This window comes from Danio rerio, chromosome 9, assembly GCF_049306965.1.
Source record: "Danio rerio strain Tuebingen ecotype United States chromosome 9, GRCz12tu, whole genome shotgun sequence".
NCBI classification, from domain to species: domain Eukaryota; kingdom Metazoa; phylum Chordata; class Actinopteri; order Cypriniformes; family Danionidae; genus Danio; species Danio rerio.
The window spans coordinates 50,307,501-50,322,350 of NC_133184.1; the positions used below are offsets into that span (position 1 = coordinate 50,307,501).

At 36.8% G+C, this 14,850-nt stretch overlaps 1 protein-coding gene across 8 annotated transcripts in view; it reads left to right on the plus strand.

Moving 5' to 3' along the window:
* The window catches only part of lrp2a (low density lipoprotein receptor-related protein 2a), a 273,263-nt gene that overhangs the window by 49,870 nt on the left and 208,543 nt on the right, over nt 1-14,850 (plus strand). For all 8 annotated transcript variants that reach the window (NM_001194987.2, XM_068223457.2, XM_068223459.2 and 5 more), the window contains 7 exon segments: nt 444-554; nt 1,812-1,925; nt 4,568-4,684; nt 6,440-6,583; nt 9,077-9,196; nt 9,879-10,007; nt 12,226-12,395. In NM_001194987.2, coding sequence (NP_001181916.2) covers nt 444-554; nt 1,812-1,925; nt 4,568-4,684; nt 6,440-6,583; nt 9,077-9,196; nt 9,879-10,007; nt 12,226-12,395 — 905 coding nt within the window.

Genomic DNA, 14,850 nt, shown 5'->3' on the forward strand with positions numbered 1-14,850 from the left:
GTGAGAACAGCAGTTGCAAAAGGCACTCGTGAGAGAAATTTGAGATCTGACAAAGCGTACACAGCAGCCTCCGGTGGATTTACAAAAACAAAAACTGCAGCTCCTGTGACGTATCTGCCGCTCTCCAGAAATGTACATAGGGGTATGTGTCAATAATGAGCCTGGGTTGCATTAAGAAAACCCCCTCAGTGTTGTATATACTGTATTGTATTACGCAGTGGTTGTTTACTTTAATTAATCTTTATCTTTATTTTTATAGCGCTTTTAAAATGTAGATTGAATGTCAAGCAGCTTAACATAGACGTTTTAGTTAATTGCGTCTGCTTCAGTCCAGTTTTTAGAGTTTAGCTCAGTACAGTGTAATGTAAATGTCACTGCTGAAAGCCCAACAACCTTTTAGTGCTGTTCAATTGAATGAGTGATGGCTGTGCTCTTTTTTTCAGTTTACCCAGAATGCTCGGAGCTGAGGTGCGCTAACGGGGCATGTTTTAATCGGAGCCAGCGCTGTGACCAGGTGCTCAACTGCCGAGACGGCTCAGATGAGGCCAACTGCAGTGAGTGTCTTTCTCTGGCATGCATGAACACAGGCCTCACATTTAAAGGGACAGTTCACCCAAAAATTTAATTTTTGTCATTATTTACTCATCTTTTACTCGTTAAAAACCTAACTAGCTTTCTTTTTTATACATATAATTTTATAGATATTTTAAAGAAAGCTGGAAACCTGTAACCATTGACTTTCATAGTATTTCTTTTTCCTACTATAGAAAGTCAATAGTTACAGGTTTTTAGCCTTTCTTCAAAATATCTTGTAGCGGATGCCCTTCCAGCGGATGCCCTTCCAGCTGCAACCCATCACTGGGAAACATCCATACACTCTCATACTCATACGCTAAGGCCAATTTTGTTCATCCAATTCATCTCAGACAGGATTCGAACCAGTTACCTTCTTGCTGTGAAGCAACAGTGGTAACCACTGAGCTACCGTGCCGCCTTTACAGAGTATTATTTGTTATTTATTAAATTACTCAATAAATTGTATTTTTTGTTTTCTACCCCTATAACCCTAAACCCAACCATCACAGTACTGTATACAGTAGGTGCGTCCAAAATCGCATACTTATGCACTATTCTACGCCATTTTGTAGTATAAAAAGTGCAATCAGTGCGTTTACATTGAAAACTCTAAAAATAATTAGTGCACTTTAATTACCTGGATGATGCACTAGTAAAAAGTGTTTAATCTTGACGCACGAACGAACTTCACGCACTCAACGACCACAGGTTTGCTCACGTAGCGGAAGAGGCAGAGCTATCGGGCGCACATGTTCGATAACTTAATTTATTTTGGATGGTGAAAGCAAAATTCTCCTACGAGTGTTTATAGCGCCTCCCGATGGTGAATGTGGTTATACTCAGGGCAGGTACTATTTGAGAGTTTGGTCATTTATTTCATTTGGTCATTTATTTTGATTTGGTAACCGTCAAACGTCATCAGGGAAACGGTTAAAATTTCTGCTTAGTAAAAAAAACATTAGTGCTCCATTTGGAACGACACTACATACATGTACTATGCTGTTTAGTGTGTAAGTGCATAAGTACATAGTACATAGTGCAAAGTGTATAGTGTGTCATTTGGGAAGCAGCTAGTGTCACATAAACACTGCAATATTGATGTGCGTATCCGCAGCTCTATCCTATCTAGACTTTACCCTTATTTTTGATTGGTGTATTTTTTTAAATGTGTTGTTTTTACAGTGTTTCATTTATTGGTGAGATCACACATTGTTCTTTTCCTTGGTTGTGTTCAGCCCAGCGGTGCAGCAGTGGTCAGTTTCAGTGCAGTAATGGAGAGTGTATTCCTCGAGGCTACATCTGCGATCATGATGACGATTGCGGAGACAGAAGTGATGAACAAAACTGCAGTACGTACATTTCATTTATTCATTCATTTTCTTTTGGCCCCGTGTCTATTTCAGAGGTCGCCACAGCTGAATGAACTGCCAACTATTTCAGCATATTTTTACGCACGGATGCCCTTCCAGCTTTTTTTATTTACATTGTTTTATTGTTTTTAATCTTTCTAAAAAAAATTTATATATATATATATATATATATATATATATATATATATACACACACACACACACACACACACACACACACACGCACACACACACACACACACACATACACTCACACACACATTATAACAACCCAGGCTCATTCTGAAAACGTAGTCCCGTGGATGTTTCTGGAGACCATGAACTATGTAGCCGGAGGTATGATGACTGCATAAATTTTTTAAGCGAATGATACGGGGCGGTATGACGCCGTTCCTTTTCGCGCTTACCAGCTGACCGCTTACCTTCGTGTGGAGGGCTTTCCCGCTGCACCCAGTTTGTCCAGTTAGCTTGTTGTCTACGTTCGCGGACTTGAGACGCAGAGAGGATCTGACCACGATAACTGCGACTGGGTTCGAGACCGGGAAAAAGCGGTTCCAGAAATCAGGAAAGACAAAAACAGAATCCAAAAAATAAAGTGAACAAGGTGAGAATGTGGTAAAATCCGAAAATGTGGTAAAAATCAGACGAGGGCTTTTCTTTTTCTGGACGGCTTTTGTAAATTGTTGGTTGGGTTTAGGGAAGTAAGCAGGTGGGCGGGTCAATCCATAAAATTAGTTGAGTTTAGGGAAGGAGGAGGGTGGGTCAGTGGATGGGCCGGTCGCCCAGTCAATCATTCAGTCAGTCAGACAGACGGTCATTCGACAGCGGCCTCTGGTGGGTTTACGCGAGAACAGCTCAGGTGCAAACAGCACTTGCGAGAGACATTTGAGATACAGAAAAAAAACTGCAAAAATACGTACCTCCCTGGAAGTATTTCTTGGTCTCCAGAAACTTCCACAGGACTACAGTTTCAGAATGAGCTTGGGTTGCATTATAACCTTTGTTTTACCAGGTAAGTCAGTTGATAACTCTCATTCAAAATGACTACCTGGCCAAGAGGCAACATAGAAAGCTAATATGAAGCAGCAGGGACATAATACAATAACAATTTCACAGATGCAGATACCAACATACTGTATAATACCAACGAAAAACTAAAAATAAGCACAGGGATCTTGTACTACTGGACTAAATTTTTGAAGGATGGTAGTAGAATAAAAATATTGAGCTTTAGGGCCTACTCGCACTATGCCATCCGTACCGTGCCCAGGCCCGTTTCCCGGGTCGTTTGAGAAGTGTGAGTGCGCTGAATCGGGCTCAAGCACGGTTCACTTGGCCGGCCCTGGCCCGGTTGGAAGAGGTGTGCCTGAGCGCGGATCACTTGGGCTTTGGCGCGGTACGCTTGTGTGTGAGTGCAAAACGCGCCAAAGCCCGAAACCGCAATCTCCAACCAAAATCTGCAATTACAATTGTACTAGTACGAAATCAGATTGGAGATATCTGCAAATATATTATGACTAGTCATATTCCTCCATTGACTTCCATTAAAAAATATTTGCAGATATCTCTAAATGAGTTTTGACTCGTCAAAAATCCAATTCAAGATATCTACAACTGTAATTCGACTATTAGTAAATTAATTAGAGATATCTTCAAATATATTTGTAAATATCTCTAAATATGACGAATTAAAGACATCTCCAAATGTATTATGACTAGTAAAAACTCATTTAGATATCTGCAAATATTTTTCAATGGAAGTCAATGGAGGAATATGACTAGTCATAATATATTTGCAGATATCTCCAATCTGATTTCGTACTAGTACAATTGTAATTGCAGATATCTCTAATTGTTATTCTGACTAGTCGAATTATAATTATGACTAGTCAAAATATAATTAGAGATATCTCTAAATATATTTATGGAGTCAGAACAAAGATTTAAATGCTAAAAAGGCTTGCCATAGAGAGCGCTTCTGAACAGCGCAGCAGCGATGACGTAAGCGTGCCGAGGCCCGATATGGTGTGAGCGCGGGCCGTCGGGGGAGACGGGAGGGGGGACAAGCGTACTTTGGCCCGGTTCGAGGCAACTGTACCTAGTGTGAGTACGGCCTTAAAGGGCCATACCACCCCCCTCCTTCATGATGGGTGTAAAGCGCTGCGAGAAGGGGGTGGAGAGTGTGTATGGCCGGCAGAGCAGGGTAAAAGAGGGAAGTGAACAACTGCTGTCATTTGGCTCACAAAATGAGACCTAAACCGTGAGGAGAACCATGATATTATAGTTAACAAAGTTAAAATGCAAAGAAATAAACAGTAAGTAATTTTATGTCCTTTAATAAATGCTGTACAGGGATCATTCATTATTAGTTTATGTTAGCAAATACATTAACTAGCATCAACTAATTGAACCTTATTGTAAAGTGTGACCAAATAAAACTTGGTTTTAGTTTTATTTTTTATTATTTTTTTCATCTGTTTATATTTTTCACTTTTATTTCAGCTGACTATATTTTTGCTGAGACTTTATTTCAGTTTCTCGACCTCAAATCCAACCATACAGAATTAAAAATGTGACATAAAGTCATACTTTTACTCATTTACTGCACAATTCATCTACAGCCTATCCAACCTGCAGAGGCACTTACTTCACCTGTCCCAGCGGCCGCTGCATCCATCAGGTCTGGCTGTGTGATGGAGAGGATGACTGCGAGGACAATGCGGACGAGAAAGGCTGCGGTATGTATTTAAAATGAGCAAAAAAAAAAAAAAAAAACCTGTATGTTCCAAGTCACACACTATGTGAAGGACTTTTAGTAAATACATTTTTAGACAATACATGATGTTGCCGCCTTTATCCACTGCAAAAAAAAAAAAAAAAAAATCTTCTCTTACTTAGATTTTTGATCTTGTTTCTAGTCCAAATATTTAAAATTTCTTACATTTTTTTAGAGAAGGAAAAAAAATATTGTCTTGTTTTCAGAAATAATCAGTGTAACCTTAGAGTCAAAGTTAATTATTTGCATTTGTTTGCCTAATTTAATGTATGTGGCCACAATAAATTTAATGTTTGCACCTTAAAGATTAATTATATATTTTTATAATTATTTACTAAATGAAAACAATTTATTTTTAACCTTTATTTAATGTTTACAATGCAAATACAATAATATCAACCTATTTGGTAAACAAAGCAAGTTTCTCACATAATATATATATATATATATATATATATATATATATATATATATATATATATATATATATATATATATATATATATATATATATATATATATATATATATATAGTAAAAGACAGAACATATTGCTTTGCAAACTGTATTGTAAATTGTGAATAAATCATACGTACATTTTCATATTAGTCAATAGTATTACTGTATTGAATTTACAGACAGAATAAATATAAATTTACACACATTTACACAAGTGAATAAATAGACTCAATGATGGGCTAAAAATCTGCAGAAATCTGTGGATTTCTGTGCGCATATTTCTTGTGGTAATTTTTTTTATTGTAATTTATACCCATACAGTGGCCAAAAAATCATCCCAATCAATCTAAAATCCTGCATTGTTTACAAAGAGATATTTAAGTCATCTGTTGAAATTGTATTTATATCATAATATAGAGTTGGATTATTTTTTAATTACTTTGAATTTTTTTCTCTTTATTAAATATTTCCCAAATGATGTTTAACAGGGCAAGGACATTTTCACAGTATGTGTAATAATATTTTTTCTTCTGGAAAACGTTTTATTTGTTTCATTTCGACTAGAATAAAAGCAGATTTAAATTTTTTAAACACAATTTTAAGGACAATATTATTTACCCCCTTATGCTATTTTTTTTTCGATAGTCTACAGAACAAACCATCGTTATAAAATAGCTTGCCTAATTAATCTAACCTGCCTAGTTAACCTAATTAACCTAGTTAAGCCTTTAAATGTCACTTTAAGCTGTATAGAAGTGTCTTGAAAAATATCTAGTCAAATATTATTTACTGTCATCATGAGAAAGATAAAATAAATCAGTTATAAAATGTGTTGAAAAAAATCTGCTCTCTGTTAAACAGAAAATGGGGAAAAAATAAAAAGGGGGGCTAATAATTCTGACTTCAACTGTATATAGCAGTAAAAGAAAATATTGCAATGTCAGTTTTTTCTCATGCATATCATGCAGCTCTAGTTTATATTGCCGTTGAATACTGTGTAATTTACTAAAATCATGAACAGTGTAGAAAATGCTGGATATTAAACTTGAAACTAGACAAAAACTCTAAGAAAAACATTTTTTTTGCAGTAAATTTGCTTTCTTGTAATATATTTGTTTGACTTTTTGACCCATTTGTGATAGATTTGTGTGCATTTTTACATCTTTAAAATGACCTTCTGAATGCTCAGTGTGTCTCAGAGCAGCGTGCTGACAGCTGTATGAATATGGGCTGAAGCGCTGTGTATGTGGTGTGTTCAGATAATGTCCAGCGGGAGTGTTATCCAGGCGAATGGCCGTGTCCTTCTTCTGGTGTCTGCATCCCTTTTGACCACCTCTGTGACGGGACAGTTCACTGTCCTGATGGAGAAGATGAGACCAACATCACCGCCGGACGCAACTGCAGTCAGTTAAAATCTAATTATCATTCAACCGCCTGTCACACTTGCTTATTGGTGTTTTTTGTTTGAGGTTTTATGTTTTAAACATTTTATTTCAGCTTTATTTCTATAACTGAAGATGATTTTAAAGACATAAAATAATCATAGAAACAACATTATTAACAAAATATTCAGTATTAAATGGATTAAGGTTTTCATCGAGAATGTATTATTTCTTTCAGTTTCATTTATTAATTTTCCTTCGGCTCAGTCCCTTTATTAATCAGGGGTCGCCACAGCGGAATGAACCGCCAACTTCTCCAGCATATGTTTTACACAGCGGAGGCCCTTTCAGCTGAAACCCTCTCACTGGGAAACATCTATACACACTCATTGACACACACACACACACACACACACACACACACACACACACATTAGGGACAATTTTAGCTTACCCAACTTACCTGTACCACATGTCTTTGGACTTATGGGGGAAACCGGAGCTGCCGGAAGAAACCTAAACCAACACGGGGAGAATATGCAAACTCCTTAAAGAAATGCCATCTGATCGAGTCGGGACTCAAACCAGTGACCTTCTTGCTGTAAGGTCACAGTGCAAACCGCTGCGCCACCGTGACTCCATTATTTCACTTTTATTTCAATAAAACAATTAACAAAATAAAAAAAAAATGTAAATTATTTTATTTTAGCATTATTTCTATAATTCAAATGATCAATTAAATTAGATTTTTAATACAATAATACAGTGGAGCAATTAAAATTATTTTAAAGACAAAAATTATAAAAAAAAACATGGCAATTTTAACATTTGAAATAAAAATAAAAAGTATTAAGGGGTAGCTCAGTGGTTAGCACTGTCGCCTCACAGCAAGAAGGTCGGTGGTTCGAGTACCAGCTGGGTCAGTTGGCATCTCTGTGTGGAGTTTGCATGTTCTCCCTATGTTGCCTTGGGTTTCCTCCGGGTGCTCCTGTTTCCCCCACAGTCCAAACACATGCGCTATAGGTGAATTGAATAAACTAAATTGGCTGTAGAGTATGAGTGTGTGATTGATTGTGTATGGGTGTTTCCCATTCGTGGGTTGCGGCTGAAAGGGCATCTATTGTATAAAACATATGCTGGAATAGTTGGCGCTGCATACGCTGTGGCGACCTGAAATAGAGACTAAGCAGTTTTAAAGTTTGGTTTAAGTCACCATAAAACTAAAATGACATTTTTAAATTAAATATTGTAATATTTACAGTATAATAGCCTATATGATTTGTTTGTGTACATCATAATTTTTAAATATTGTCTTTACCCATAATCTTTAATCCAAATTAATTTCTGTCACCACTTGTCTGTCAACACATTGTCTTCTTTGATTGGTGTTTACTGGCATGGGGGCAGGATCAGCCCTGTCAATGGCATAAGATCCACTATTCATTCATTTTCTCTCCGCTTAGCCCCTTATTTATCAGGGGTCACCACAGCGGAATGAACCACCAACTATTCTGGCAAATGTTTTACGCAGTGCCCTGCCGCAATACAGTACTGGGAAACACCCATACACACTCATCCACACACATACACTCCGGGCAATTTAGTTCATCCAATTCACCTATAGCGACACCCACACCAACACGGGGAGAACAAGCAAACTCCACAAAGAAATACCAACTAGCTCAGCCGGGACTCAAACCAGCGACCTTCTTTAACTTACAAATAGATTTTAGAAAAATTTTGTTTTTTATAGTACCGTTCTGTTTAGCATTTGCTTACAGTCAGGGTATTTAAGGGTATCATTAGCTGTGTTTCCATCCACCTATTTTTATGAGCATTTTGGATATGCACATAAAAAAAGGTTGATGGAAGCGTCAAAATGTGCATAGATTTTGAAAATGCGCATAAAAAACGTCATAACTGAGTAGGATAAACTTTTTATCCAATAAGAAAAGATGCACATAAACTATGATGGAAATACTTTTACCGAACAAATTCCAGTATGTGCATTAAACAAGGTCATGTGATTTTGTTATAAGAGATCATGTAATGATAAAAATATGTGCGACTGGACAAACCCGCAGGCTGAGCACACTGTAAAACATCTGAAATGTTCTGGTCAATCTAAAACACCAGAACCGTTTCAGTATTAGTGTTATTTTATTATTAATGACTTCCAGAATCAAGAACGCCACCGCACATTCACTGCATGTCAGGATTGCCTTCTGAGGTGTAAGTAATTTATCAAATATAGAAAATATTCATGCACTTTTTACTGTTGATATTTGGCGCCAGTTAATCAGGAAGTGTGGATTTTGTTCTCTTTGACTCATTGGATGGAAACACTGCTGTATTCGCACGTCTTTTATGCAGTAATTTAGTTTTGCGCATCAAGTCAATTCACATTTTTGGATGGAAACATAGCTATTGACTTTGATCCTAAACTACCAGAATCCTTGTATATGTTTTCCTTGTATATGGATTTTGCTGATGTGTGTCTGTGTTTTGTGTCAGGTATCTGGCGCTGTGCTTCGCTGAGCTGTGAACATCACTGTCACGCGTCTCCGGATGGAGGAACCTGTGCTTGTCCACCTGGATATGTGATCAACACAAACGACAGCCGCTCCTGCATGGGTAAAGCATTCCATTCATTGTTAAGTTCCAGAGTTTTCAGCGACTCATTTTATAGTCGATTACTGTGAACGTCAAGTTTTAGGTTTAATACCTTTAAGGTTTTGAAATTAAAAATTCTGAATTAAAATGAAGTTTTTTAGATGTCAGTATCAATATGTTAGTCTTAAGGATATCTATTAGCCAGTGTGCTAAAAACAGTGACAAAACTCCACCCCTTTTAGAAGATATACCCTGATGGAAACATCCTAAGCTTGCAGTTTGTCTCTTCCACCTAAATGAGTCAATGATTTTTTTTTCACATCAACTCATACTTAAGTTTCTCATCAAATTTAGACCAATCAAGTGTTCTCCAGTATCTGCCATGCCCCGCCCCCTTTGATACGCTTCTCATTTGCTCTTCATTTGCTGCTCTTGATCTCAACCACTCTCACTGGCAGAGCTGTGATAAAAACGAAAAGCTATTGGCTGTTTTTTTTTTAAATGGGAGGAGCTACTGTCACACCCTCTTTTCATTTGTCAGATAAGATTACGTCAAACATCGAATAAAAAATGCACATTTCAATGCACTTCACGGGACGTTTAGAACGATGATAACCCAGGGTTAAGAGCGGTGTGGAAAGCTCAAATCTGTAAGACAAGTATCCTGACACTGACGACTCCGTATTCTGTGTGCACTATTCAGATTATGATGACTGCAGTCTGTGGGGAATGTGTGATCAGCTGTGTGAGGATCGCATCGGGAGTCATCGCTGCAGCTGTCGGGACGGCTACATTCTGGAGCAGCACAGATACTGCAGAGCAAATCCCTCATGTGAGTTCAGTCATGCCTTTTACATGCTTACAATATTATATTGTCATGATGTTTTGCCTATGATAGTGATATATCACAAATGAACATCCATGATTTATCACAGTATGTTTAAATGAAGACAACATTTGCCAAGTCACTTGATATATTTCATTTATTAACAGTACATCTATTTAAAAACAATTAACAAAAAGAACAATTATATATATATATATATATATATATATATATATATATATATATATATATATATATATATATATATATATATATATCTATATTCATTCATTCATTTTCTTGTCAGCTTAGTTCCTTTATTAATCCAGAGTCGCCACAGCGGAATGAACCACCAAGTTATCCAGGAAGTTTTTACGCAGCGGATGCCCTTCCAGCCGCAACCCATCTCTGGGAAACATCCACACACACATTCACACACACACTCATACACATACACTATGGACAATTTAGCCTACCCAATTCACCTGTACCGCATGTCTTTGGACTGTGGGGGAAACCGGAGCACCCGGAGGAAACCTACGCGAAGGCAGGGAGAACATGCAAACTCCACACAGAAATGCCAACTGAGCGCTGGATGAGCGACCACATAGGAAAACTAGGTTGCTGTTGAAGGTGGTGTTAGTGAGGCCAGCAACTCGTGGTCTGTGTGAGTCCTAATGCCCCAGTATAGTGAAGGGGACTCTATACTGTCAGTGAGCGCCGTCTTTCGGATGAGACGTTAAACCGAGGTCCTGACCCTCTTTGGTTATTAAATATTCCATGGCACTTCTCGTAAAAAGTAGGGGTGTAACCCTTGTGCCCTGGCCAGGTTCCCTCCATCGGTCCTTACACATCATGGCCTCCCAATCGTTCCCATCCACCGAATTGGCCCTATCACTGTCACTTCACTCCACCGGTGTGTAGTGAGCACACTGGCACCATTGTCCTTCCGCATCATCCAAGTGGATACTGCACACTGGTTGTAGTATAGAGACCCCCCTCATGATTGTGAAGCGCTTTGAGTGTATGGCCATGCACAATAAATGCACTTTATAAATTCACATTACTTTCTATTACTTATTATGTTCACCTAAATTGGTCACACGTTGATTGGTCTAATCAGCAACAATGATGAGACTGCCTACAGGGAGGAGATACAGCATCTGGCCACTTGGTGCACCGACAATAATCTGCTCCTTAACACCAATAAGACCAAGGAGCTCATTGTAGACTTCAGGACGGGACGAACAGGCTCACACGATCCCATCCACATCAATGGGATGGCCGTTGAGCTGTCTCAACCTTCAAGTTCTTAGGGACCCACATCTCAAAGGACCTTTCTTGGACCACCAACACCTCTAGCCTGGTCAAGAAGGCTCACCAGTGCCTATTTTTCTTAAGGCAACTCAAGAAGAACCAGCTTTCATCAGCTGTCTTGGTGAACTTTTACCGCTATACGATAGAAAGCATCCTGACCAACTGCGTCACAGTCTGGTATGGCAGTTGCTCTGTTGTTGAGTGTAAGGCACTGGAGTGGGTGGTGAAAACTGCCCAACGGATCGTAGGGACCACACTGTCGCCTTAGCAAAAAGGTCACTGGTTTGAGTCCGGCTGGGCCAGTAAGCATTTCTGTGCAAAGTTTGCATGTTCTCCACCGTGTTGGTGTGGGTTTCCTCTGGGTGCTCCAGTTTCCCCCACAAGTCCAAAGACATGCGCTATAGGTGAATTGAATAAGCTAAATTGGCCATAGTGTATGGGTATGGATGTTTCCCAGTACCAGCTTGCAGCTGGAAGAGCATCTGCTGTGTAAAACATATGCTGGATAAGTTGGGGGTTCATTCCGCTGTGGCCAGCACTCATGAATAAAGGAACTAAGCCGAAGGAAAATTATTGAATGACTGTATTACATGCTTTTACACCAGCATCACAGCTTTCAGACGGATATTCCTGCCGTTATCTCACATGTCCATTAATCAGGCTTTTTGTAACCCATCACTCTGCCTGCATCGCACACCATCATGTTATTAAGCTCCTGAAATGTCTGCCTCCCAACCATTTGTTTGGCAGCATCTGGAAAATGAATAACTAACGCTGGCACCACTCAGCCAATCCTAAACTCTCTCACATTAATTACGCCTTATCAAAAGTGCGTTATATAATGTGTGTTTTCTGAAAACTGTCAAGCTGTATCCGTCATTAATTCGCTGTGTTTGGTCATGTTTAGCTGGCGTGCCCTCGCTTATATTCTCCAACGGCAGAGACCTGCTGATCGCTGATGTACATGGACACGGCTCTCAAACACTGGTTCAGTCCCAGAACAGAGGAGCCGCTGTTGGTGTGGATTTCCATTACCAGCTGCAAAGGGTCTTTTGGACTGACACAATCCAAAATAAGGTAAAATAGACGGCAGGATAACAAAAACAACAACAACAGTCTTTTCAAGTTGCATTGATTTTCTTTTAATAAAATAGCATTTTATGGAGGTAGATTAGTCTCAAGTAACATTTTTATTGCATTGTATGGAGCTGGAATAGTCTCAATAATAATTGATGCAAAATACACACATTTTTTCACTCTTTGTTATATTGCAGGCATTTGCTGAAATCATTTAAGTTAATTTTTTTCTTCATTAATGTACACATAGCACCCCATATTGACACACAAACACAGAATTGTTGATATTTTTGCAGATTTATAAAACAGAAATCTGAAATATCACATGGTCCTAAGCATTCCGACTCTTTACTGTGACACTCATATATTTAACTCAGGTGCTGTCCATTTCTTCTGATCATCCTTGAGAGGGTTCTACATCTTCATTTGAGTCCAGCTGCGTTTGATTATACTGATTGCTCTTGATAAGGAAAGCCACACACTTTCCATACCCACATATTGTATGTGTGTGTGTGTGTGTGTGTGTGTGTGTGTGTGTGTGTGTGTGTGCGTGTGCGTGTGTGTATTGAAAGTTCAAAATCTAGATAATAATTTAATTAGTTTTTAAATATTCATATTATTGATAATATTGCTAACCTTTATATACATTATTTTTGGAGGGTAATAATAGTAAGTAAAATATTTTATATACAAGACGTCCTATTTTGGTGTCTGCATAAATAAAGATAAAAAATGACAATAATTCAGTATTTTAGAGTTATTAAGAGTATTTCTTTTTCCTTTATGTCATCAATTCATTCTTGTTTTAAGTATGCCTACAAAAACCTTTTGGTATAAGCTATTTTTTTAATACTAAATTCCTTTTTTTCTGTAAATCATGGTAAAAATATGCAATGGAAAATTGTTTTGCAAAATTGCAAAACATTATTATTATTATTTATTTGTTTATTTTAATTATTATTATTATTATTATTATTATTATTATTATTATTATTATTATTATTATTATCGTATTCTACATAATTTTTAATACTGAATTACTTTTTATTCTGTAAATTGTGGTAAAAATATGCAGTGGAAAATTGTTTTGCTCTCCATAAAAAAAAGAATAAAAAATAAAAATAAAAATAATACATTTATTTTTTTACTAAAATGTACTTATTCTAATGTACAAAAAGTAAATAAAAAATGCAAAACTGTATTATTATTATTAATATTTATTTGTTCATTTTATTATTATTGTTTTTATTAATATTATCATTATTGTTATTACACATATTTTTTTATATTAAATGACTTTTTCTGTAAATCATGGTAAAAAGATACTATGGAAAATTTTTTGCTTCAAAAAAAAAGTGAAAATAAATAAATAAATGAAATAAATAAATAAAAATTATTTATTTTGTTTTTAAGGGTAAAATGTACTCATCATAATGTACAAAACAATCATAAACTTTATTAATAATATTTATTATTATACATTTTTTTTAAATACTGAATGACTTTTTTTCTGTAAATTATGGTAAAAGTATACGATGGAAAATGTTTTTGCTCCAAAAAAATTATAATTATTTTTTAAATTAAAAATAAGAATAAGAATTATTTTATTTATTTTAAAAACTAAACTGTACTCATTTTAATGTACAAAAAGTAAAGCAAAAATGTTAAACTTTATTATTATTATTGTTAGTTTTATTATTGTTATTTATTGTTATTATTGTTGTTGTTATTTATAATTATTATTATTATTATTATTATTATTATTATTATTATTATTATTATTATTATTATTATTATTATTATTATCTTTCAGATGCTACAAATCCGTGTATCATCTTTGGCCCAGAGACGGTACATTTCTCACAGTCCTAATGTACTTCCAGCTCTCAGTCTAATATGTTTCATAGCTCAGTGTGTGGCTTTAATGTTTTCCACTTACATTCATTTAATGCTCTGGCACCTGCCACGGGCTCTCGGTTTTCCTGAATTTAATAAGTGGCATTTCACAGATTACTGAAGTTGTAACCTTGTCAGGTCGAGTGATATCGATGTTACAGTTATTGTTGATAACAAAGCTCTGCATTATACGAGCTCTTCCTCCTTGGACATGTAGTAACGTCCCTGACCCACAACACACACTCACACACACCTCTCTAACAGCGTTTGGCTGAAGGCCCAAATAAAGTCTGGATGTCTCAAACAGCCAGTGCCAGCATCTTTCAAGCCTCCCTAAACTCTTCCTGAAGCAATCACGATCAAGCAATGCTATGTTAACCCTTAGAAAACCACAATGTGTTCATAATGCATTTAAACTCACACATACAAATGCATAATAGAATATTCATTCATTCATTTTCCTTTGGCTTAGTGCCTGATTATCAGCGGTCACCACAGTGGAATGCTGGAGCACCTGGAGGAAACTAAGGGTGTCATGATCCTCCAAATCCTCGATTCG